The sequence below is a fragment of the Talpa occidentalis genome, unplaced genomic scaffold, assembly GCF_014898055.3.
Source record: "Talpa occidentalis isolate TD23 unplaced genomic scaffold, MPIMG_talOcc4v2.1 talOcc4.17, whole genome shotgun sequence".
In the NCBI taxonomy this organism is placed as follows: domain Eukaryota; kingdom Metazoa; phylum Chordata; class Mammalia; order Eulipotyphla; family Talpidae; genus Talpa; species Talpa occidentalis.
Window position 1 is genome coordinate 5,977,820 of NW_023601754.1, and position 25,715 is coordinate 6,003,534.

General features: G+C 51.5%; 1 protein-coding gene across 1 annotated transcript in view; it reads right to left on the reverse strand.

Annotated features, from left to right (window-relative positions):
- Positions 1-5,886: 5,886 nt before the first annotated feature.
- The window catches only part of CMTM4 (CKLF like MARVEL transmembrane domain containing 4), a 39,588-nt gene continuing 19,759 nt past the window's right edge, over positions 5,887-25,715 (reverse strand). Inside the window, exons 2-4 of the mRNA XM_037515820.1 lie at positions 13,385-13,561; positions 8,131-8,229; positions 5,887-6,590 (exon numbers count right to left, since the gene is read on the reverse strand). Coding sequence (XP_037371717.1) covers positions 6,426-6,590; positions 8,131-8,229; positions 13,385-13,561 — 441 coding nt within the window. The 3' untranslated portion in view covers positions 5,887-6,425. The remainder of the gene's footprint in view (positions 6,591-8,130; positions 8,230-13,384; positions 13,562-25,715) is intronic.

Genomic DNA, 25,715 nt, shown 5'->3' on the forward strand with positions numbered 1-25,715 from the left:
TTTATTAAACAAGAACTCCTTCATGACAATTTAATACAATATTAGCGATTAGTGTTGAGAAAATTATTTCCCTCTACATACAAAAATACAGATTTGAACACTATGAAAACAATCAGACAAAGTACCATGAAAAATTGGTCCTTCAAAAGAAAGAAAGAGACTCTGCAGCTCGAGGCTTTGCCTGATGTCAGGGGCAAGCCAACAGGAGCAAAGGCTTCCGGGCCCCCAAACCACTCCAAGTGGACAGAGCCAAACCCAAGACCAGCTGGAGCTGGGGGGTGCCCGCCCCCGGGCGCCCGTGTGAGCCTGAGCTGCTAGGGCGGGAGCTCTGACCAACAGTATAAAGCAAAGTTTGCCATCACCACAGAGTGCCCCACAGCTGTCTAAACTGCTGAGAAGAAATAGTCTTAGGAAGCAGAGTGTAATAGTTATTAAATTAACGTTGCCCCCCAAAAGTGCTACTGGGTGAAGTACCAATGAGGAAATCATACTGGAGGCATTAGCTATCTGACTTGACTTCCTGGGACAGAAAATAATCACATACGCGGACCCTTCAACAGGAGAGAAGCGAGCTGCCACTTCACGGTTCAGTAAATCCCGTCCTTCATGTTGCAATGGCTCAGCTAGCTCACTAGAGATTTTTCTTGACCAGGCATAACTCGTGTCCCGCAGGGATGGGAAAGCAAAAGGAGCAGTTGGCGCATCATCTGGGCCTTGATTTCCTCAAGCTCCTCGCAGCAAGGAAGCTTTTTTTTTAAGGGCCACTGAGCCCAACGAGGGCATCTGTGAACTGAGCGGAAATGGAGGTGGAAGGTGAGCCCCAGGGCCCGCAGGGCAGGCCGCAGAGTCACGGGGACGGCCCGAGCGGGTCCTGGAAGACACCGGGCCAGAGGACGGCCTCCGGCTCGCCAGCCCACAGCAGCAGGCCTCCCCTGCGCAGACCCAGGGAAGACGAGGCCGGAGCCTGGGCGAGGTGCTTTACGTGACACGAGGACCACTCTCTTGCCGTCTGAGGCGAACAGCGGCTCTCCAGATGGAGCGAGTGGTTCAGAAATGCCAAATGCCATTATACTGATTAATAATTATTTCACAGAAATATACTCTTACTCTCAGACTATTTAAATAAGCAGAAACAAGGGGTCGGGGAGTAAATAGCAGAGAGGTGGAAAGGAATAGCCGGTGGAGGGGGGGTGGTTTTTTTTTCTTTATAAATACGTAAGACGTTTCAAGGGAAAATGGCCAGACCTCAACACCAGCATTGCTGAAAGCAATATTAAAAGGATACAATCTAAAATCATGCTACAAAAATAGTGTTATCTGATTTAACTAAATGTACATCTTTTTTCAATTCCATGATGGACAAGAGTGCTCATGTGACACACGGAAGGCACCGGAGGTGAAGTGATTATTTGTCTTGAAATATACAAAGAGAATTATCTACTTTGGGGAGGGGGGAAATACAGTCGTACCTGTAATAAATAGTTTAGTGTTTTTGCCACGGGTTCCTGAACCCCTAAAAGTTTCAACATATACAGATAGTTTCGATCCCTAGCATTCCGTTAGCGGGGCCCACATCAAGCCAAAGCAAACAATGGAAAGCACTGGTTTTGTCCACATCTCATCCTGAGGCAGGATTCGAAAATTCATTTTTTTGAAAGGGTTCCGGAGTGACAGTGGGCAGCTGGGCCACCCAGGCCTCCTCCGCGTCCCCATCACACCCCCCACCCCCCTACCCCGGCCTGTGGCCCAGCCAGTTCTCCCTTCAAGCCCTCAGTGTTTGCCTTCCTCACTTCTGCAGAGAAATGGTCTTGAAACTTCCAGAGCTGATTCTGGAAAAGGCAGGAAAGCCGAAGGGCAGGGAGAGGGAAGCAGCCATCCAAACCTGGTCCTGCCAGGTAAGTGCACCGGGGTCCTCCCCCCGCCGTCCCTGTCCAGCCCTTCAGGTGACTGTCCTGATGAAAGGGGGTAGTTGCCCGCTCCTGCTTTCAGCAGAGGCTCCCCAAAGATGACTCAGATCTGATGGCTCCAGATTGTCACTGAATCCCAGACAGACCATATTCTCAATCAATTATTTCACCCCTTCTCTGCTCTGAGGCACAATTATGAGATACTCTGGGCCTTGCCTCAAATCCCATCAACAAAGCCGATCAAGGTCATCGGAGGTAAGTTCTGAGTTCTCACTGGGGCCCCAGCTGTTAACCCCCCAGTGAAGGCGCCTGGCTTTGTGTCCCCAGGAAGCAGCCGCTGCAGGGCACTGCACAGCCGGCGGGCAGCACTGGCCCTGTGCAGAGACACTGCCCAAGGACCCAGAATCTAAGATGTGCTCTGGGCAAGCTGCATTGATTCAAACTCAGGAGGCTTATTGGTAACTTTTTTCTTTAAGTTTGTTTTAAGCAAAACTAGAAAGGGAAGGAAAAAAAGAAAAAAACCCAAAGTTGAGACACTGTCCAAACGGAATAAAAATCTAGGCCAAACAGCTCCAGGTACCAGGACCGACTGTTTCGAGCCGAGAGTGTACCGATGCCGTCGGTACACGTGGGCGTGAAGAAAAGTCACAGAGCAGTGACTTTCAAAGAACATTCCCTAAGAGATGTTGAGGGTATTCCCTTTCAGAGTCAGTTTGTAAATAAGAGAAATGTAAAAGGTCCAATATTTCAAGTGACCTTCTTCCCCAGGTCGGTTCTTACCATCTCTGACACTGGCAGTGAAGAGAAGACACAGGTGACTTGAAGAAAAGCCAGGCCTGTCTCCGAGCCAAGGAGGCGGCGTCAGGTCTGGACCTGTCCAGGTCCTCGAGTCCCCAAACTAGCCCCCAAGAGCCTGCCCACAGAGCCTAGGAGTGGGGGGCCCAACTTGGCTTCAGAAGACCTCACTTTCCCAAAGACGGGAGGCGGCTCGCCAAGGACATTTTCCGGAGACCCTCGGGTTGCGGCCTTGCCTAGTGCTATGGGCAGCCAACAGCAGATGGACATGCGGCCTCAGCTCGCCTCCTGGCCCTCACTGTGCGTCCTGGGAGTGGGTGCCGGTGACACAGGAGTGGCTTGGGGGAGAGAACGCCTGGGCCCTGCAAACCTATTCAAGGCTCATTCCCTGCAAACAAAAGCTCACACACGTGCAGAAACCCCCAGTGGCTTAGCCCAAGTCTGGATCACAAAGAAAGCAGATGAAACCGCAAACTTTTGAAAAGAGTAGGAAGACTTTCACCAGCCACCACGCTCCCGTGGATGATTGCTGCTGCCAAGTAAAACCCATTTTCTTTACCTTAAATCAAACTTCTCTGAGGAGATTTTAACCTGTGACTGACCTCGTCCTTCTTCAGCCTTCGATGTGTATTTTGGCTTTCGTGACTGTCATCTCTATGAACGGGGCAAGGTATCTCCCTCCACGCCTTCAGCAGAGCGCACGGAGGATACAGGAGAACCAGGGGTGGGAAAAAACAAAAAACAAAAAACCCAGCTCGGCCAGACCGGTGCCAAGATAAACTCGCTCCCAAGACGTCAGCGTTTGCATCTGTCTGAAACCACCAGAGGTTCCACCAAACGCTTCAGGGTTGCGATCATACAACCTCCAGGAACCGAGTCAAACAACCGCAGTTCTCCTCAAGTCTGGCACATGCTGTGCAAATCAGCATCGTCCCACCAGAAAACAGAAACACAAAGATCGCCTCAGCCTCGAAAGGCCCCAAGCCAAACTGACACGGGTCCGAGCTGGAGCTGCTAAATGCAAACACATGCTTTCTGCCAATCGCAAAAGAAATTTAAAAAGCCCCTGGAGGGCCCCAAGTCCAGATTGTCTTAGGCGTACGTGGAGGCAACTTAAGGAAAATGCAGGTGTCTCTATGCCCCCCCACACACACATCCTTGGGCCCCTCGTGGCCTGTCAGCCCCGCAGCCCCTGCAACAAGCTGTGTGGCCTGCACCGCCCCAGCTGGAGCACGTACCTGTAGTGGCAGTGAATTAAATACAAAGAAATATATTTACAAAATCCATGGGCAAGCCTCATGGCAGAAAGGATATTAAATAGTTACAGGGACATAAATATCTCCAAGGATTCTAACGCTCAGACACAGACCCACTCCCAGACCACTCTGGGGCACGAGGGGTCACTCTCTGCCATCGGTCGGCGTTCGGTGTCCGTGGGCTTCAGGGCTGGTTCCGCAGCTGGCAGCACGTCCTCGGGAGGCCGCCGTCTGCCTTCCACAAGATGACGAACTGGCTTTATTGCAGTGACTGGAAGACCCGGGCAAGGATCCTGCCCGAATGACGCTCTTTTTTGTCGATCCCACTTCACGGGCAGCTCTTCATGGAGGCCAAGTAACATGAGTCCCGGCACGAGATTTCTGATAACAGCCAGGGTGGTCCTGTCTTTCCCAGCGGGCCCCACTGAATGCAAGGCTGCGTTTCTGTGACCCTGCTTCTAAGTGGGAGTCTCAGAGGGACATAAGCCCAAGTCTGACCACGCGCACACACCCTCTGAATGCAAAATAAATACATGAAATGGACAGGTAGAATCCAGGTCTCCTCCAGAGTCACCACCTGCAATGGGGTCAAAGCCTGTGGTGCCTGCTTTGTAGGGCTTCACGGAGTACTTGGGGCCAAGGCTCTAACAGACGGGGCACGGCCTGGCTGCCCTCTGTGGAGCAGAAGGAAGCTGAGTGACCATCAGACCAGCCAGGTTGCACCGGAGCCCCTGACCCAGACCAGAAGCTTGACTCTGTGACCTGGGGTGCTGTCCCCAAAAGGCACTGGGCGGATGGTGCCAAAGCAGTCCAGGGAGTGGATGCCTAACCCTGAGCCCTCAGAGGCAGCCCTCGGTGCCACTTCCTGCAGAGTCCCCGGCCAGCGGTGTCACATGATCAACCCCCCCACCCCGGGTGCCCCGGGAAAATCAGATGCTGCTCTTCTGAGGAAGGCGCTGGTCATGTGTGCAGATGGCGGCGTCCCCACACGTCCCCTCCCCCAGCCCCACCCGTGCACGCACGCATCCGGACGTGCTCTCGTTGCACAGCGCCCTGCTGAAGTGTAAACAGTCGCCAGGACAAGGCCCCGGGGGTGCTCCACACTACTGCAAGACCGCCCCACCAGCTGTGTTTCTCCCTTGGTGAGGGCCAGACACAAAACATCAGAACTAGAGTGAGGTTTGTAAACATTAAAAACAGTTCACAGAGTGAAAACCCGACAAGTTAAAACGATTTTCCCATAAAAGAGACAATCTCTGAGAGAAAAACCAAAGCATCTACGGCATCACAGGGGCTCAATGAACTCATTCACCACAATAATCTTCGCTTTATGAAGAACCAATCCCAAACCGTACATAATTAGAACTGTCCCCCCAACTTCCATGATCGGTGGTCACAGGGACGACCCCAAGGCACCGAGCCGCCGCCGGCGCCGTCTGAAACATCAGCGGGAGGGTCCGTCGTGGTGCAAATTCAAGTATTTTCAAATCCTGCACAAATCTGCTCAGAATCACGTCAGGACTCTTCTCGGGCGCTTGAGGAACAGCACAGAGTCCTCGGGTGTCCCCACCTGCGGCCCCTGACACCGGCCGGCGGGCAAGCGTCTGGCTGCTGGAAGGCGCTGTCCTCCTTGTGTGGCTTATTTTACCTGAGAAGGTAAAATTACAGACTCTGCGCTTCAGCCCCAGTGTTCAGGGCAGGCAGGAAGCTGGACAAGATGGTCCCCGCGTTCCAGGCGGAGAATCTGGGATCCAGGGAGGTGATTCGCAGGAGCAGGAATCAGGTGACTTCTCAGCAGGGAGGCAGGAGGGGCCCGCAGCGCTGTCCCCGGAGGACTCAGGTTTTTCCCACTCCCACTAGGCGCAGGCCCAGCAGAGCGCACCCGAACCCCCGCACCCCCACACCCCAGCACCCCCGCGAGCCGCAGCTCCGGCCGTGCCGCCGTCTCGAACCGCGGGCGGGAAGACGGGCAGCGGGCAGGACTGCACAGCAGGACGACACACGGGCCTGGAAGGTGACTCGGGGGCCCAAAAATCGCTGCTGCTGGTTGGTCCCACCTCCATGTGGTGATTTTCCTGCCCGCGGCCCCCTCAGCAGCCCCATTTGATCCCAAGTCCTGACATGTACGAATACACACAGCAGGGTGGGCAGTCTGTGAAGCCTGTGCTCCGGGGCAGTGAAGACCCCAGGGGCGCGGCCGCCACAAGGCCAGCTGCGCCCGCGGCCACGAGTGCTGGGGGACCCGCGGGTCTCTCATGCCCACTCCTGTCTCAACACCCCTGCGTGGGGCTCCCAGCCTCACGTACCCACGAACAGGGCCACTCGGAGAACCTGCTCCCAGAATGAACTTTTACCATAAAAGACAAATTTCAACTGAATCACACGAAGAGCTGACGTGACAAGGGACAGAAAGCCTGACTAAAAGGACGGGCACAGGGCAAGAGCGGGAGGAGGCTCTGGCAGGGCCTCACGTGTCCAGGCGCTGGATCTCGGGGCGGCTGTCCACATCTCTGGACTCGGTGCGGGCCCGGATGTAGTCATTGGCACTCTGCTGGCGGAGGCTGACTCTCCACTTCTGCACCGCCAGGAATGTGTTCACCGCATACACTGCAGTTGCCAAGAAGCCAAATATCTGCAAGAAACAGGCCTGGTTAGTCCTGGGCATGCCCCTGCCACCAGGGTCTCTGGGCAGGACGCGGCCCTGAGCGCTTACAGTGACCCAGCTGTTGCAGCTGCTTCCAGCTGTATGCGTGCCTCAGCCCACTGAACGCTCAGTGGCCAGCCTGTGACCTCGCCTCCACCCAGGTGACCCATGCCAAGTCCTGCCTGGCCTGAAGACAGCTCGAAGCATCTTTTGAAGTACTTCAGGCCTATCAATCACAAAAGTGCCTCTTTCACCTCCCTGGTGGCACAAGGGGTTAAGCACAGCACTGTGAAGCTATCCATAGCCGCTGCAGCACGAATTCAATCTCCGGCCGGCCAGGGAGCTACCCACATGGTGCAGCAGACCTCTCCTGACTCACCTATTGCTCCCCTCAGCAGTGTATTTCAGTCAGTCTGCCTATTCTGTTCCCTATTCTGCCTCTGGTGAGTCCTCTCACCCCCACACCTCCGGCCTGTACCTAGCTTTTGTATGCATAAATAAATAAGTCTTAAAAAAAAAAAAAGTGCCTCTTTTACAGCACCTTCATGGCCACTGGTCATGGGCTGGAAAATATGATGTCAACAAAATACCACGTAGACAGTAAATCAGGGCCCACATGCGAGCCCCAAATCAAAGGGTAAGCCCTGAGATTCCAAATCAGTCTCTGAACCCCAACCTGCTGCTGTCTGCCTCTTACCTGGGCAGCTCTGCGTGCTCGGCTCCAGGGTGAGAAGTGCAGTTTTAATTATTAGATGAGACTGATAAATCACTATTCCACGTGATAGCTGGGAGAGCAGCTAATAATTCTTTTAATAAACCTCTTTTTCTTTTTAAAGATTTATTTATTTATACAAGAGCTGGGATACTGGCTAGAGGTGTGGGAGGAGAAGAAAATTCACCAGAGACAGCGTGGGGAACAGAACAGGCAGACGACCCAAAACACTGCTGAGGGGAGCAGCGGGCGAGACAGGAGAGGTCTGCCGTGCCATGTGGGAATCTCCCTGGCCGGCCGGGAATCAAACCCGCTGCGCCTCCAGCGAGGCCCCAATAAACCTTTTAATCCTCTCTCCCATTATGAAAGTGATACATAGTCTTTGTGAATACAGAAATTCAGAGTCCAGAGAGTCCTGTGTTATCTGCTTCCCACCCCACCCCTGTGGTATTCTGTGCCATCTGACTGCTCAGTGTTGTCAAGACTGAGTTGTTCTTCACTGAGACCCCACTCTGGCTCGTGAGGCTCTTGAAATCTATGTCACTAACAGTTATCCAGGGCTCCACGGGAAACAGCAGTGGTTCTCAAATGAGCGGTCATCAGAATCCCCGGGAGGGCTTACCGAGGCCCACTTCTGACACAGTAGCTCTGGGGAGCAAATTGCTGGGTGAGGGGTGAGACTGTGGTGCCACTGCCCGATAACATCGCCAGCAAAGAAAAAGTCCCAGGAGAATGAGGACACCCACTGGGGACAGAGGCGAGCAGCACAGGAAGTACACAAGTCGGCTGGTTGCTGGACCCGCTGAGTTCACTTACCACGGCAGCGATCTCTGCTTCGGCTTTGTGGTTTAAAGCAGCCAGGACGATCGATGCAATAAAGAAAAAGAAAGTGCTCAGTCCAGTGTTGACCAAATCCTAAAGAAAAAGGTGAAACGGGATCACTTGAAAAGAACCGTAACAGCCTCTGCCCTGAAAGCTACGGAAGGACTCTCCAAACAAGCAGCACAATACCCTGCCGCAAGGGCTCTCTGTGCTTCCTTCGCGATGGCTCAGGGGCACTGGCCACACAAAGGCAGAGAGGAGAAGGTGATGATGCTGCCTGATAAACTGCCACAGCAAATGCCCACGTTTCAACCAAGCATGTCACTGTTCCATAAGAACTTCTTGCAGAAAACCAAATCGCTAACCTAAAGACACACCCACTAATGAGCATCCAGAGTTCCGTTTTCACTTTCAAATCATCGTGGCATAGACGAAGCTCCCCAAGAATTCAGGATGGATGGAAACTAGTGAAATGCCCTCCACGGTCCCCTCATTCACTGGGGACATTCCAAACCCAGAGCTCGGGCCTGAGTGCACATTTCGTCCTCAAGTTCTTTCTTATGGATGGTCTTTCCAGCCTCTGTGTGGCTAAAGCCTACAGGATTTTCTCGTAAGCTTCTTACAAAGCTAATCAGGTCACATAGGCAATGCTCCAAGGATTTAACTCCTGCCTGTGCCTGTTGAGAGGAACACAGCACAGTGATTAGGAGTCACAGCCAGACCCAGGTCCTAATCAATCCTGACTCTGGATGAGCCACTTCACTTCTGTGCCTGACATGGGACTTGTTCTCTCCTCCCCTGGGAGTGGTTCTAAGGAAGTGGAACAGCACCCGGAGAGCCAAGTCTCACGCCCGGCTCAGCGTCAGGGCTCCCTAAGCACTCATTGTTACTTCTGTAATTACTACTTTGCATTTATTGTGACTTCTGTTATTAATACACAGCATTTGTTCTTGCTTCTGTTCTTGCTACCCTGGCATCGGGCCCTTGAGAGCCTGGGTCACACCAGAGGGCCTCCATGATCTCCCTGGGAAAGAAAGTCCCAGATGCCTGAAGTGCCATGTTGAGGTTACCGTCAACACACCTGGTAGGTCCTCCTGGCTGACCCGGAGGCCAAGATCCATCTCATTCCTCTTCTTAAAGATGCAAATGGTGGTGGGGGGGGGGGTGCTGGCAATCTATCACTACTGAGCCTATGCCCAGGAACCACACACACTCCTGTCAGTGATACTGCACAGGCTTGAAGAGAGTAAGAAAGTGCTGAATCTCTGTTCAAAAGCATCTACTAACAAGACAGTTTTCAGCTGTAACCTGCATAAACCAGGGCAAATTTTTCACTATTTAAAACCAGGAAGTGTTCAGTTAGGCTCAGCTCTGAGTAAGAAACTATAGCAGTGAAAAAAGAATATAAAATGTACTTTCCAGGGCCTCCCTGGTGGCACAACGGGTTAAGATGCATCACTGTGAAGCTATCTGCAGCCACTGCAGCACCACTTCGATCCCCAGCTGGCTAGGGAGCTACCCACATGGTGGAGCAGACCTCTCTTGTCTCACCTGCTGCTCCCTTCAGCAGTGTGTTTCAGTCCGTCCACCTGTTTTGTTCCCCACTCTGTTTCTGGTGAATCCTCTCACCCCCCACACCTCTGGCCTATACCCCAGTTCTTGTATGCATAAATAAATCTTTAAAATAAAAAACGTACTTTCCAAACCAAAGAATACACAGAAATGGGGAAATGTGTTAGAATACAATGCTGAGTCAACCATCAAACAAAATAGTATGTATATTAATGATGAATGAGTGAAAATATGAAGGTGGTTAAAGGTGAATAGTACCAAAGGTTTTGAAGACATTCATTTGTGTTATTTGCCTGTGAATTCCACATTTGTAAATTTATCTTAAATATCCTATTAGTGCAAAAAGTTCTAAGTATAATGATGTCCATCACAATATTATTTACAATAGCAAAGTAATGAACGCAAACATGATGCTCAGGAGTAGAGAATTTGTGAAATAAAATGTTATTTCTATAAAGGAATACTATGCAGCCATTAAAAATGATGATGTACTTGTACATGTAACATGGAAGATAGTCATGATAATTTAATTGAAAAAGCATGACTAATGGTTCCATTGCGCTCCACATACAGATCACAACATAAATGTGTGTGTGAAAGACAGTCTAGACTGGGCCTCCCCAGTGGCACAGCAGTTGAGCGCTGGGTTGCGAAGCTGCCCGCAGCCTCTGCAGTGCTGGTTCGATCCCCGGCTGCTCCCCGGCCACCCAGAGGAGGGTCCCACATGGCGCGCAGACCTCTCCTGCCGCCTGCTGCTCCCCTCAGTAGTGTACTTTGGTTCTTCTGCCTGCTCTGCTCCCCGCTCTGACTCTGGTGAATTCTTTCACCCTCCCGCGCTTCTGACTGTACCCAGTACTTGTATAAATAAATAAATTAGAGTTTTTAAAAAAAGACAGTCTGGAGAAAATAGTCTAAAAGGTTATACCCAAGCATTACCTGTGCTTATCCCTGAACGACATGTGTCACATATGATTTTTTTTTAATTAATTTATTTATTTATACAAGCACTAGGTATGGTCAGAAGCGTGGGAGGGTGAAAGAACTCACCAGAGCCAGAGCAAGGAACAGAACAGGCAGGCCGATGAAGTACACTGCTGAGGGGTGCAGCGGGCGCTCCAGGAGAGGTCTGTGCGCCATGTGGGACCCTCGCCGGTGGCTGGGTATCGAACCAGAGCTGCAGAGGCCGCGGGCAGCTTCATAGCCCAGCACTCAATCACTGCGCCACCACGGGAGGCCCACATATGATTTTTTTAACAGCTTTATTGAGCTATAATTCATGTGCCATATAATAAACCCCATTAAAAGGTACAATTCAATGACCATAATCTAAGTTCAGAACACTTTCATTACTCCAAAAGGAAACCTTATACTCCTTAGTGTATAATCCTAATCCCTAATCCTATACGACCACCAATCTGCTTTCTGTCTCTATGGATTTGCCTATTCTGTACATTTCATATAAAAATAATTATAGGGGCCTCCCCGGTGGCGTAGTGGTTGAGCGCTGTACTGCAAAGCTGTCCACAGCCTCTGCAGCGCCGGTTCGATTCCCTGCCGGCCAGAGAGAACCCCACATGGCACAGCAGACCTCTCCTGCCTCGCCCGCTGCTCCCCTCAGCAGTGTACTTCATCAGTCTGCCTGTTCTGCTCCCCACTCTGGCTCTGGTGAATTCTCTCACCCTCCCATGCTTCTGACCTATACCCCAGTTCTTGTAAAAAATAAATAAATAAATCTTTATAAATAAATAAATAATTGTATAATATGTGGTCCTTTATGACTGCCTTCTTTCACTTATAAAAGTTTTAAAGCTCTTCAATTCCATACACCAACACTTCATTCCTTTTTACTCCCGCATAACATTCCAGTGTACAGACACACTGTATCTATTTATCTTTTCGTCAGCTGATGGGTCCAAACCTACTTATAACCCAAAACACCTCTAAGGCAAGATGCATTACTTTACTCTACTTTCATGAGGAAACTGAGTCCCAGAAAGGAAAAGTGTGGGAGAATGAAAAATATATACTTGGTCTGTCTCCTGTTCTTTGGAATTTTCCTGAGTTAAAGGCGTATCTTTTGTCATTTATAACAGGCCTCTACCAACACCCCAGAGTTTATGCTAATGAAGTGGCTCTGGAACCCCTAGGTAGTTTCAAGATGGAGACTAGTACCCAAAAAACCAACTAGGTGACTAGAAGGTTGGAATTTTCAGCCCTACCCTCACCCCTCAACCAAGCCTCGAAGGATGGCAGAGGGGCTAGAAATTGAGCTCAATCACCAAACGGCCAATGATGTTAATCAATCATGGCTACATAATGAAATCTCCATAAAAACCCTGAATGGGGTCTCCCTGATGGTGCAAGGAGTTACGTATCAGCACTATGAAGCTATCTCCAGCCACTGCAGCACGAGTTCGATCCCCGGCCAGGGAGCTACCCACATGGCGCAGCAGACCTCTCCTGTCTTGCCTGCTGCTCCCCTCAGCAGTGGATTTCAGTGGATCTGCCTGTTCTGCTTCCTAGTCTGTCTCTGGTGAATCCTCTCACCCTCCACACCTCTGGCCTACACCCCAGCTCTTGTATGCATAAATAAATTAAAAATAAAACTTAAAAAAAAAAAACAGTTGAGACATTAAGACCTGTCACAAAAACTTAGACCAAGTGTCCCCAGTGTCTTGACATTCTGAAGCTTCAATTCAAAAGGCCATCACAGTTTTTCTCAGTTTTTCAACTGACATCAACTTTACTAAGTCAGCAGCTCCCCTTTTATTTTTCCTCCTAAATGAGTTCCAGCCCATTAGGACCAGAGAAAGGACCTTCTGTCAGGAAGACCCTCCCCTCTCAGCACCCCAAGGACCACCACGGGGTTGGCCTTGCCAGGCAAGGTGACCAGCTCCGGCCTCCTCAGCTTCAAATACAGTCAGCACCGGCCAAGCAGAAAGGAGCAGGCAGGGGGCGGGAGGTCTGGGCACCTTCCCCTCCTCGGGCACTGTGTGCCCTCAGGGCCCCACCCACAGGCACAGGAGGCCAGGCCCCTGGGCTGCTCTCCCTTATCTCCCTGACTGACCCCCTGGAGCTCTGGCACGTGTTTATTTGCAAAGAAGTTTTAAAAAGGTGACTAAGTTTCTCGTCAGCACAGTGAGAGGAGTAGCACACATCCAGGGAGCAGGGCCGGGGAGTGACCAGCCTGGAGCTTCCCTCGCGGTCACAAGGGCGGAGAAGTCAAGCCAGGGAGAGCGGGGGATGCATTTCCACTCAAGACTCTGGTCAAGCCACCAACCCTGGCACGGTCCTGCCGGTTGCTATGAATTTAATGATGATACCAGACATTCACAGTTTTCCATTCTTCCTGAATCAATACTTTTGGAAATGGCTTTTGGGTCCAGTGTGGAAAATATGTAAATATATTCATTCCATTTTTCTCTTGCCCATATTCTGCAAATACCAGCATCACCAATCAGAGGATCACGAAATTGAAGTAACATCTTGAAAGGGGTCAAAACAATTCGGTTATGGTGTTTCATACCATTAGAGAAGATTCGATGCCTTCTGTAGTTTCACTGAACCCAGTAAAGAAATGTGAAATCTCACAGCCGAATTACATGGGACTATTTAAATGTCAAAATGAACCGAACCAAGCGTGACCTGGAGAGAGTCCAGCTTTCCCTGTACTCACTGTCAGGTTCCAGTTGATCTGGGGGATCCTCATGTGAAGGTTGAGACTGAACAGAATCAGCAAGACTCCAGTCACCACGAGCGCACTGCAGCTCACAAACTCAAAAAAGTAGAGGCCTTCACACGGCGCGCACTCCATGATGGTCTCTATGCAGATGAACGCGATCAGGGCCAGAATCTAGAAAGCAAAGCAGAAACACACATGTACGTGTAGTGCAAGGGTGTGGACAGACGCGCCTGCCGCAGTCACACACAACCCCACCAACACCAGCTTCGGCCGCGGCATTTTCCTCTGGGGGGCGACAACAGAACCATCAGGAATATGACCCCACTCGCTTCTCATGCACGCACGGGTGTCACAGGGAAAGGCCACCTTCCTGAGAGCAACGTCTCACCCCACCGAGTGCACAAACCGGCCTGGTGCCGGGCAGCCCTTGTGAAGCAGCAGGAAGATGGCTTTGGCCCTTCCTCCGCCACGAGCGGTGCTAGTTTATGCCTCAATCACGCCAGACTCTGAGAGGGTGGGGCCCTAGAGCTGCCCATCTTCCACCATCTGGAATTACCCGGTGGTTCGTGCTGTGGTCACGCAAGCTGGCCGAGACCCCCGTCAGCTTTAAAGGACTGGTACCACCCCCTTCTCCCCCAAAGAGCAGTCCCTACAAAATGAGACACCAAGCAGAGTCATTTGCACAGGGGCAGCCACATGGGATGAGGAAGCCACTGACCCCCCACAGCAGCAGTGCGTGACATCCTTGCGTGCTCGCAGGGAAGGACGAGGGCTCTGCTTCTCCCTCTGCCAGTACCCCACTCCGGGGCGGTGACCCGCACCTTCCCAACCCCGCGCGGGCCGTTCTCGTGTCCACTGTACGTCGGCACACAAGAGATGCAGGGTCTCCGCACGCACACATCATGCTCCTCCCTGGGGCCTCCCGCGAGTCTTCTGCACAACCATGGACTTCAATTCTCCATCTGAATTACATGCCTGACTTGCCATCAACTCACAAAGAAATACTTCATATACGGGAAACTCCTAAGCTCCCCCCACCCCACCGGCTGTAATTGGATCTAGTAATCTTGGGCAAGAAATAACATACTGTACTGATGAGTTACAAATGTTCCTGGTATGCTAACTTCAACCATATTGATGCGGGAGGTAACACCTACATTCTTAAATATTAAAATAAAAATGGCTTCCAGAAACATGCGCATCTGACAGGCCATTCAATTCAGACGTGAACAAAAGGGACGGAGATCCCTGCTGCTTAGTTCAGACATGAATGGAGGAGACAACGTTAAGGATTAAGGTGAAAAGGCAGTATGCTAGGTGGGGAGGCGTCCACAAAGGAGAAAATTTAAAGCAGGGCAGGAGAGTGAAACAGACCCAGGGCGGGGGCGGGGGGTGGGGGGTCCTTGAAATTTCAGGCAGCAGGGCCATGGAAGGCCTCGCATGGACGGTGCCATTTGAGAAAGAGCTAAAGTATTAGGGAACCGGGGCCTGGGGGAGGAGCCTCTAGCAGGGGGAAGGGCGAACGTGGGCAGGAGCCTCAGGGCCCTGGGAGGGCCCCCTGGGAGACCAGCATCAGGGGCGCAGGAAGGGCCATGCCCCTCTGCACGCACAGAAGCCCTGGGCGGTGGCGTGATCTGCTCTGGGCCTCAGGGTGGCCACCGGACTGCAGGGTTGAGCAGGGACACCAGCTGGGACACAGGCAGAAGCCCGAGGGGAGCCAGAAGGCCTCTGCCCTGGCCTGGGAAGGGGGCGGTGGCAGCACGGAGGGTGAGAGGTGCTGCATTCTCGGTGGGTGTGGAAAGTGGGGGCAGCAGGACTTGCTGGCAGGTGACTGGGCGAGAGAGGAAGAGGTGGTGAGCACGACGCCAAGGCCTGTGGCCTCGGCGGCTATAAGAAAGACACTGTCAGTGCCCGGGCAGGGGCGCCTGCGGGAGGGCGGGTTTGGAGTGCAGCCCTGGGCACACCAACTGTTAAGTTCCCGCTGGGCTCGGGCTGAGCTGTCTCGGGATGCTGCGCGCCGAGTCCAGCGGAGGGGTCTGGAATGGAGATGCAACTGGGAGTCACTGTGTAACAGGGGAGGTTCCCGGGAAGGAGGGGCTCCAGGTTCCCCGCCCCACCCCAGCAAGGGTGAAGCTGCGCAGGGAGGAGAAGCTGGAGGGGACGGGAGCGGAGGAGGAAAGCCAGGGCGGCACAGGGAGCGGAGACGAGGGCAGCAGCTGCGTCTCAGCCTTGGACCCGCACCGGGGGCTTGGGGACACCCGAGACAGACGGGGGCGAGAGCCGTGGGGGGCCGACAACCGCAGCCCTTACACCGTGACTCGTGTTTGGTTTTGCTCCTCTCGTCCAGACTTCTTGGCCTCTTGTGCCCCTTTCCAGTGGGTCCCCACCAGAAGGTGCCTTAGACACGTGGCAGCTTTGGGGCCTCGGGGGCCCTGCTCTGGCCCGACCATGTGTGGCTGGACATTTACCCACCGGGGGATGGGTAACTTTGGGGGCCTCTGGGGAACTATTGAATTATGTTCTTTTTTCCTCTCTCTCATGCACTGAGTATATTCCAGATCTCAGGCACTAGAGCATGTTTTGTCTTGATGCAGCGGATGGCAGAATCCATGTAGAGCGGGCAGGTTTGGGGGGTCCCAGAGTACCCCTCACTTTAGCCTGTCACAACTGGACTGGATGAGATGACCACTTGGGGGGCGAGCAGACAGACAGGAGCGCAGACAACAGGGCAGAGCCTGGGGCCCCCCAACATGTGGTGACAAAGAGTGAGATAACCTAGATTTAAATGTAGTTCACCGGTTTCTAACTGGATGTGGTAACCTGCGCAAGGCCTCCCCGTCACATCCTTGCGACACACAGAATAGGGCTGACCTGCCTCGCAGAAAAGACTTGAGGGGAGTTCATGTGACCTCAGAGGCCAGGTCAGAAAAGCCCCTGTGGCTCCTGCCTCCCCCTTCCTTGCATCACACACCCTGAGGCAGGCCTGCTGCTGCATCCTGAGGACGCTTCAGGGGTCTAGATGCAGGGAGCTAAAGCCTCCGGCCAACAGCCACTCCAGGGAGCCAACCTGGAGGCGGGTGCTCGGCCCCAGGCAAGTCTTCGCAGGACACAACCACAATTGATGACTTGAGGAGAACCTCCAGAGAAAACCCCAGCTAAGTCACTCTGGAATTCCTGACCTTTACAAAGTTAAGTAATAAAGATCTGTTGCCTGAAGTCACTAAGGGTTACGGTAATTAGTCATGCAGCAATAGGGGGAAAAGCACCGCTCTTATTCATGTTGGGATAACATTACTATTATAATTAATACTAGAAACAAGGACACATTACTCATTGATCATCTACAAATCCAGCACCACCCAGGCACTTAGTGCCTCTCAGCTGCACCGCAGCATCTGAGGTGACGCCGACCCCGCGTCACAGCTCGTGTCTCTCAGAGCAAGAGGCAGTGCTGGAGCTGGACAGCCCAGATTTGATCCTCGGTCCTTCTAGATGGCTTGCTTCCTCACAATTCACTAGAGTATTTCCCAACCAGTCACTCATCTATGCCTGCCTTCTTTGCACACCCCAAGCAATCGGGTTCAAAATTGAAAAGATCTGTAGAAAAGGACTCTGTGTCTGACAAAAGCTGCATGTGAAATAGGGAAACATACAGCATGTTATAATCTAAACACACATCATTTTTAAACCATGATATATGTCTCACACACCCTGTTTTCTAACCCACCTTTTCTACTAAACAGTGTATCCGCACCTCTGGCCTGTACCTCAGTCCCCGTATGCATAAATAAATAAATCTTTTAAAAAAACAACCACCAGTATATCCATAGGCATTTCCACATAAATGTAAACACAGCTGTCATTTTTAACGACTTCGTAGTATTTCTCTGTGTGTTTCAACACTACAAAGCAGTTAACTCAATTCTGCCTTTATCTACCTGAACATAACATCAGATCGCACGGGTTTAAAGTTTTATCCCACGAGGCTGCCCCCACGTTGACACCAAGAGCAAGTCCAGGTTGTTCCTTGTGCTTCCAACTGTCCTGCTATAAGCCAAATCCTCCTGGGGTTTGGTTAATTTACTAGGAAAGTTCACAGAGCTCAAGAAATCCACTTACTTACAAAGATTATCAAAGGAGAACAGGGAAGAGCCCCACGAAGAAGCACACGAGACAAGGCCGGGAAGGGTGTCAGGCAGGAGGTGCCTGTCCCCGTGGAGCTGAGAGACCACCACCCTCCCAGGTGACCGCGTTCTGGCTCACCCCTGACAGCCAGCCTCATCCTTGGGGCTCGGTAACACCCAATCAGACGTAGAAGGGGTTTTGCTATAAATATCAAAAGACACCTTCACCTCTCTTATCATTTAGGGAATTCCAAGGGTTTTAGGAGCTCTGTGCCAGAAACAGATGAAGACCAAATATGTCTTTCTTATATTGAATCACAAATTTAAAAAAAAATCACAAATCCCAAGTATTCACACAGAGATAGACACCCAGATACACGCATCTATACATGCACCATAATTTAATCAACCCCATATGGCTAGGTATTGAGGTGGTCCCTAATGCACTGTCATTATAAGCATACACTTTTTTTTGCCTGCCTTTTGAATCAGCAAAAAGTCACATTTTTCTCCAGCACAGCGACATCTAACAGCTGTTGCTAGAGAAAAACCTACCCAAGGACCAAAAGGAAGAAAATAAGGATCCAAATAACATTATACTGGACTCCAACAACTTCAAGGGAAACGGAGTCAAAAGCAACTCGAGTTATAATAATTTTGAGTGGACAAATGTCGCGTGCAAATAGCCTAGCGCTGTTTCGGAGATGTAAACAAGGAACAGCTGTGTCTTTGCTCATCAGGGGATCGTGGGTGCCCTTGACAAGGGCTGTCCCCACGCAGCAACTACCAGCTGCCCAGGAGCAAATACTGTCATGGTTGGTAAGGAAATAGCTATGGAAAGGTTGTCAGATTTCCACAATGGTGGCTAATTATGATGGCAGCACAAAAAAGAAAAACCAGGAAGGGGAGGGGGCAGAAAAGGATGGCTGGTTAAGTTAGGGTAAAACTTTTAAAATTTTCATGAAGCTCCGTGTCAGTAGTGGTGGGAGTGTAAACCGCCAGGGCCTTTCTGGAAGGTGGGGAGGGGGTTCAGCAGCACCCTCACCAACACACCCCTTCCAGGCACGCCAGAGCTGGAGCTTGTGCTGTGGAACGTGTTTTTCAGACCTCCTCACTTGTATCGGCCTCTAGCAAGACCCTGGAAGGGACCGATGTGTTCACACGGCTGTATTTTTGTGAAGTCTACACAAGCAAGCTGTTTTTAAAAATATTTATTTATTTATGCATACAAGAACTGGGGTATCAGCCAGAAGTGTGGGGGAGGGTGAGAGGATTCACCCGAGACAGAGTGGGGAACAGAACAGGCAGATCCACTGCAATACACTGCTGAGGGGCAGCGGGAGAGACAGGAGAGGTCTGCTGCGCCATGTGGGTAGCTCCCTGGTCAGAGATCGATCTCGGGCGTTACAGTGATAGTGCTGAGACCTAACCCCTGGGCCACCAGGCAGGCCCCAAGCAAGCTGTTTTAACCGTCATCAGTGGAGACCACTACCTCCTTCCACTGCAACTTCTTGTCTGTCACAACTCCTTTTGCCAGCTGGTGGTGGGACGGCACGGGGCATTTGGAGGATTTGGCTTGTTGGACATCGAGAGCCACATTAAATTGAACTGAGCGGTCACTTCCACATGCCCCACCGTAGGGACGGCTTCCAGTGAAGCTTTGGTCTGACACCGTGAGGAAGGAAACAGGCCCTAAACTCACAAGATGAATGTGCCCAGGGGGGATACGTTAGCAGCATGTGGTGGTGACAGAGAGAGGGGTGATGGACACATGGAGCCAGAAGCTTGCAGAGAGCTCCTCAGACCTCCGAGTGCACAGGCCGGCGAGCAGGCAGGTCTGTTGTCATCGGGACCTAAAAGGAAGCCGTGCCCTGCCCCAGAGCGTGCTCAGCGACAGCGCATGCAGCTACCAGCACGCCACAGTCCTTTCCTTTCTTGGTGAGAATCACATGAAGTGGAATTTATCAGAATTCCAGGGTTTGTAGGGTCGGAACCCACAGCAGGACTAGAGAGCAAGTACACGTGGGGGAAGGTTGATGCACCAGGCCGCGTTGTGGTGTAGCTGACAGACCTTGAACTGACCAAGTCCAATAGTCCCAAATAAAACGCTTGCGAAATGGCCTCTTACACTCCAAAACAGACTGAAGAGGACCTCCCAGGTGGCGCAGCGGTTGAGCGCTGGGTTGCGAAGCTGCCCGCAGCCTCTGCAGCGCCGGTTCCATCCCCCGCCGCCGGGCAAGGGTCCCACATGGCGCGCAGACCTCTCCTGCCGCCCGCTGCTCCCCTCAGCAGTGTACTTCGTCAGTCTACCTGTTCTGTTCCCTGCTCTGGTGAATCCTCTCACCCTCCCGCGCTTCTGACTGTACCCAGTGCTTACATAAATAAATCTTGGGGTGAGGGGGGAACAGACCAAAGAGACAAATGCTCCAGAGAGGAACTCCCACAGACCCACCATCAGCGGATGTACATAAGTTAGTCAACACACTGAAACAGCATATTCATGGCATAACAATGTTGCTCAGTACAGCTGAGTGACATCTACAATTGGAATTGTTCTGACATACCCAGATTTCTGACTGAGTCCGTACACCTTTTCAGAATTAAGGGATCGTACCACAATTGAAATGTGATCTACCTCAGTGGAGGTCAAAAACAAAAGTGGGGCCTCCCTGGTGGCGCAAGGGGTTAAGATGCAACCTACGAAGCTGTCCAAAGCCACTGCAGCACAAGTTCGATCCCCAGCAGGCCAGAGAGCTACCCACATGGCGCAGCAGACCTCTCCTGCCTCACCCGCTGCTCCCCTCAGCAGTGTGTTTCAGTCAGTCTGCCTGTTCTGCTCCCCACTCTGTCTCTGGTGAATCCTTCACTCCCCATACCTCTGGCCTGCACCCCAATTCTTGTATGCATAAATAAAATAAATCTTTAAAAAAAAACCCAAAACTTAAATCAACAAAGTTAAAAAACAAATCATAGTAAGGGGAAAAATACAAGCAAAATTAATTTTAAAGTTAAAAAGTAATATGATTAATAAAATTATAATTAAAAACTTCAATATAGGGCCTCCCTGGTGGCGTAAGGGGTTAAGCACCACACTATGCAGCAATCCGCAGCCTCTGCAGCACGAGTTCAATCCCCAGCCGGCCAGGGAGCAACCACATGGCACAGCAGACCTCTCCTGTCTCGCCCGCTGCTCCCCTCAGCAGTGTATTTTAGTCAATCTGTCTGTTCTGTCCCCCACTCTGTCTCTGGTGAATCCTCTCACCCCACACACCTCTGGCCTATACCCCAGCTCTTGTATGCATAAATAAATAAATTTTTTTAATTAAAAAAAAAAACTCCAATATTAAGTAAAACTCCTTTAAGTTAGTGTGGAAAAGACATCCATGAGCCAACTGGGGCCTGAATAAGAAAAGGCAATTTACAAATGACTGTAAATGACCACTAAGCAGGTGAGCACACACTCACAGCGACTTCCAACAAGAGAAACGCCAGCTGAGATCATCATCTTCTACCAGGTTCACAAAATCTGTCAAGTCATACCCCGTGCTGGTGGGAGCTGGCCACTCTCACAGTGACAGAGAGGGCCCAGACCGCCGTGTCAAGTGGCCTCCCAGTCCTATCACAAGTGTAGTTATTATCAACTTGCAGGCCTTTCGTCTACAAATTCTATGATGTCCCACAGGAACAACTGCACGAGTCGCCTCACTGCTGCGCTGCCTGCGGTGTCAACAGGTGTCCAGCCAGTTCCTTGGCCAGCTAAATTATGGCCACCTACCCACACACAGGAAGGAACAAAGAACGGATAGAATTACATGAAATGTCACGGAAAGATATCCAGAGGATGCTAAGGTATCCAGAGGATACTAAGATATCCAGAGGGTATCCAGAGGATACCTGAAAAAAAATAAAAATGAAGTGTAAAACATTAGTATAAAAAAACCCCATTTCTGGTGAAACACAAAATTTATAAGCATATCCATGTATACGCACACACCTGCATGGAAGGATTTACATGAACTAGTTACAAATCGATTCCTCTGTGGGTCAGGATTAGATGGGGGCAGAGGAATCAGGAAGATTATTTTTTTTAGGTCTACCTGTAGTGTCTGGATATGTGAGAAATACATATTTATGGTCTTTGTGTATACACTAATAATATATGCATACACTACACAACATACATATTATAAATGTAAATATTTGACTATATATAAATATATCAGTTACATATTAAAATTCTGGAAGAATCTACAGTGAAATATTAATAGTGGCTCCATCTTTGAGGTAGGAATGATTTTTTTTTAATTTAGACTTCTCTTATTTCCTAAAACATCCGCAATGAATATGAGACTTAATTTTTAAAAATTTACATTGTATAAACACTTTTCTGAGACATGAGTTGAAGTGTCAATGCCCTCTAAGATTCCATCTGTATTTGTTTTGAAACTATTCGTGAATATTTTAAGCTGACATTAAAAACATCAAGGAAAAATGAAAACCGCTGTGCTCGTCCATGCGGCCCCATCCCTTTGCCAGCAGCGCCCACCAGCTCTCAGCCCCCGGGCAGCAGGCGCCCTGGCCGCACTGGACACAGAGGGAGGGGGCACAGGGCCCCTCGAGGCCAGCGCGTGACAGGCAGGCTGGCCTTGCTCTCACCAGCAAGGCCCCTCAGGGAGGAGAGTCCCTCGTGTCTATGACGACATCCTGGAAGAGCAGATCCTAATCGGCTTCGGTCACCAGATCATCAAAGGAGCTAAGAGAGCACGACTTAAAACGCAGACAAGCAAAAGTCACAGCATTCTGGATCAACTTTAAGGAGACTTAAAGCCAGCCTTGGCTAAAATGGCTCCCTCCCTTACCAGAAGGTGAACGTGCAGCGGCTCCTCTAGTGACACCACCCTTCTGCGACCCCACGGCTCTGGCACCGGGAAGGTCTTGCTGTGCTTGGGGTCCCAGCTCCCACCCAGCCAACACCCCGTTATATACACACAGATGCTGAAGCAGGTGCCAGGGATCGGTGCCCGAGAAGGTGCTGGGGTTCGGGACACAGGGGTCACCGAGGGCTTGGGTACCTGCAACAGGCTTTAGAGGAGCAGGGGCCTCAGGAGGCCTCACGGGGAAGAGTCGCGCCCGGCCTTCAAACTCAATTCCTTGGCTGGGGATGGAGGGGGGCCAGGACCTAGACCCTCACGCCAAGCAGTCCCTCTATTTTTGTGGCTATATTCCCCTTGGCAGCGGTTCCTCAGCCTTTCTGACCAAAGAACTGGACATCTGTTTCAGCCTCCTGAACTACAGCTTCAGGAGCATAACTCGCAAATCATCAGTCCAGTGCATATGTTAGAAAAATAATTCCATTGTGCCTTAAATTTTTTTTTCATCCAAGGAGGCGTGAACTTATTCCCCTAAGTCATATACAGTGTTATAAACTAATGTCACCTCGATAAAGAAAGTATATAAATGGGGCCTCCCTGGTGGCGCAAGGGGTTAAGCACCTCACTATGAAGCAATCCGCAGCCTCTGCAGCACAAGTTCAATCCCCAGCCAGGGAGAATCCTACATGGCGCAGCAGACCTCTCCTGTCTCACCCGCTGCTCCCCTCAGCAGTGTATTTCAGTCAGTCTGCCTGTTCTGCTCCCCACTCTGTCTCTGGTGAGTCCTCTCACCCTCCGCATCTCTGGCCTGTACCCCAGCTCTAGTATGCATAAATAAATAAATCTTTAAAAAAAAAAAAAAGAAAAGAAATAAATGCTTAAGTATGGAAACTGCTAGCACCATCTGGCCTTTCCAGTTACGAAGCAGCAGCCCTAAGTCCACCCGCGTGGCCGCAGCAACACGCAGCTCTGGGTTATCTCGTGCTGGGCCCCGAGCTGTTTCCGTCACGACTCTCATCCCTGGCCTAGGGGTCCTGGGAGCACACCAGCTTATTCACAGTTCTGCAGAGTCCCACAGTAAAAATCCTGTTTGTTTTTCATTTGATGCGTGGATTATGTTACCCCAACAGAGGATTCTGTTTTTCCTCAGCACACCTATTAACACTTTACACGGCGGTGTTTGCAGGAAGCCAGGTTGGGAGAGAAAAGGCTGGTCAGCACCCAGCTCTGTCAGGCCACGCACAATTTATGGAGTAAAATGCGGCTCGTTGCCTGGCAGGTAGCAAGCTCGAAGGATCCCGCCCACCGAATGTTGACCACACGCGCGCACAGCAGGGTCCAAAGTACCGTCAGAGTCAGGCCAAGATCTGATCAACTCCAGCACGTTCAAAATGAAAACATCTCTATTCCCGCCAACGCTGAAAAAAAAATCTTTGAAACCCGAGACCTAGCTTTGGTTAGTCACAAACACCCAACTGTGAAAACGCTGCTTCTGCTGGCAGACCTCTGGGAGGGCAGCCCAGGGGTGAGCAGTGACCACACCCCAGAAAGCTGCTCCCCTCTCAGCACCTCCCGGAGGAGGCTAGACCGGGTGCTGGAGCTAGGACCCCAGGAGGGGGAGAGGCCTTCCCCCCCACCCCCGAGCGCTTGGAGCTGCTCTGTACGCACACGCTTGCTCATGACAGATCACCTTACACATGAGCTCGCAGGCCAGAAGCCAGGCTGTGGGGTCGGCAGCGGGGCTGAAATAGCGAGCTGTGCGGTGCCAGGCCCCTCGGAAGAACAAAGGCTTGCATTCAGGGAGCATGAGGCGTACGAGGCCACGCTCAGTCCCCACGCTGAGCACAATCCCTTCGTTCTCTCTGAGCTCATGTCCCCTCAGGAAACAGGTGGCACCTCCACCGTGTGGCCCGGAAGTTTGGTCCAAGGCCGATGCCAGTTCCTCCCTGTGTCTGGCTCTTACGGCGCATCCAGGGCCTGACCCCGCCCACACCCCTGACCCCAGGGACAGTGCCAAAGGAACACAGAGAGAGACCCGGGGCCCGGGGCCCGGAGGGCGCCAGACGAAGCACACAACTTACTCTTTCTCAAAGGGCACTAAATCCAGCCGCACCTTAATTTTTCCAAGAAAAATAACCCACGAGTTGCTGCTCTCAAGGGGAAGCCATCCCAAGAGGATGCGAACTACTCTGCTGCTCGCCGGAGACAACAGAGCAGGGGGCAAACACTTTCTGGTCCCATAACCAAGGCGCCAATGGCAGGTGCACATTATTTAACCTGCAGTCAACAGCTCTGTGCACTCTCTGGCGTCACGGAGCCAAATAAACAGTGTCCAGGCTGTGGCTCTGAGAGAGGCAAAGAATGCAAAGAAAACTACCTGCTGGGGCGGGGCAGGGCGGCTGCAGGAGCCCCACACCCAGGCTGGCAGGGAGCAGTGGTAATTAGGCAGGAGGATTAGTTAAGCCCAGTTGCCAAGAGGCAGAGGCAAATGAGTTCCTTATTGCTGAGAAGAAAGGGGGAGGCTGCCAAGGGCTCGGGGTGGTTGGAAGAAAAGAGGGAAGCAGGGCAAGGCCACTCTGCCAGGGGTGCCCCCGCGGGCAGGCCCCCAAACACACTCCAAGCTTCGGCTGCTTCAAGCCCCCAAAGGCGATGTCCCATGTGTCGCCAGAGTCTACTCAGTCAGTGCCCAGGAAAATCTTTCAAGCTGGGTTCTCCTGTGTAAATAATTTTGCTATTTTGGAATCCTGAGGCCATACATAAGAGTCAAACTCGGAGACCACAATTCAATTTCTTTTCTTCCCTTTTAAAAATTTTTTGTTCTGGGACCTCCCTGGTGGCACAAAGGGTTAAGCGCCGTGCACTATGAAACAATCTGCAGCCTCTGCAGCACGAGTTTGATCCCCGGCCAGCCAGGGAGAAATCTACATGGCGCAGCAGACCTCTCCTGTCTCGCCCGCTGTTCCCCTCAGCAGTGTTTTTTAGTCAGTCTGCCTGTTCTGTTCCCTGCTCTGTCTCTGGTGAATCCTCTCACCCCCTGCACCACTGGCCTGTACCCGAGTTCTTGTATGCATAAATAAATAAATCTTTAAAAAATAAATAAATAGGGCCTCCCAGGTGGCGCAGGGGTTGAGCGCTGGGCTGCGAAGCTGCCTGCAGCCTCTGCAGTTCCGGTTCGATCCTCCGCCGCTGGGTGAGGGTCCCACAAGGCGCGCAGACCTCTCCTGCCGCCCGCTGCTCCCCTCAGCAGTGTCCTTCGGTCCTTCTGCCTGCTCTGCTCCCCGCTCTGGCTCTGGTGAATTCTCTCGCCCTCCCGCGCTTCTGACTGTACCC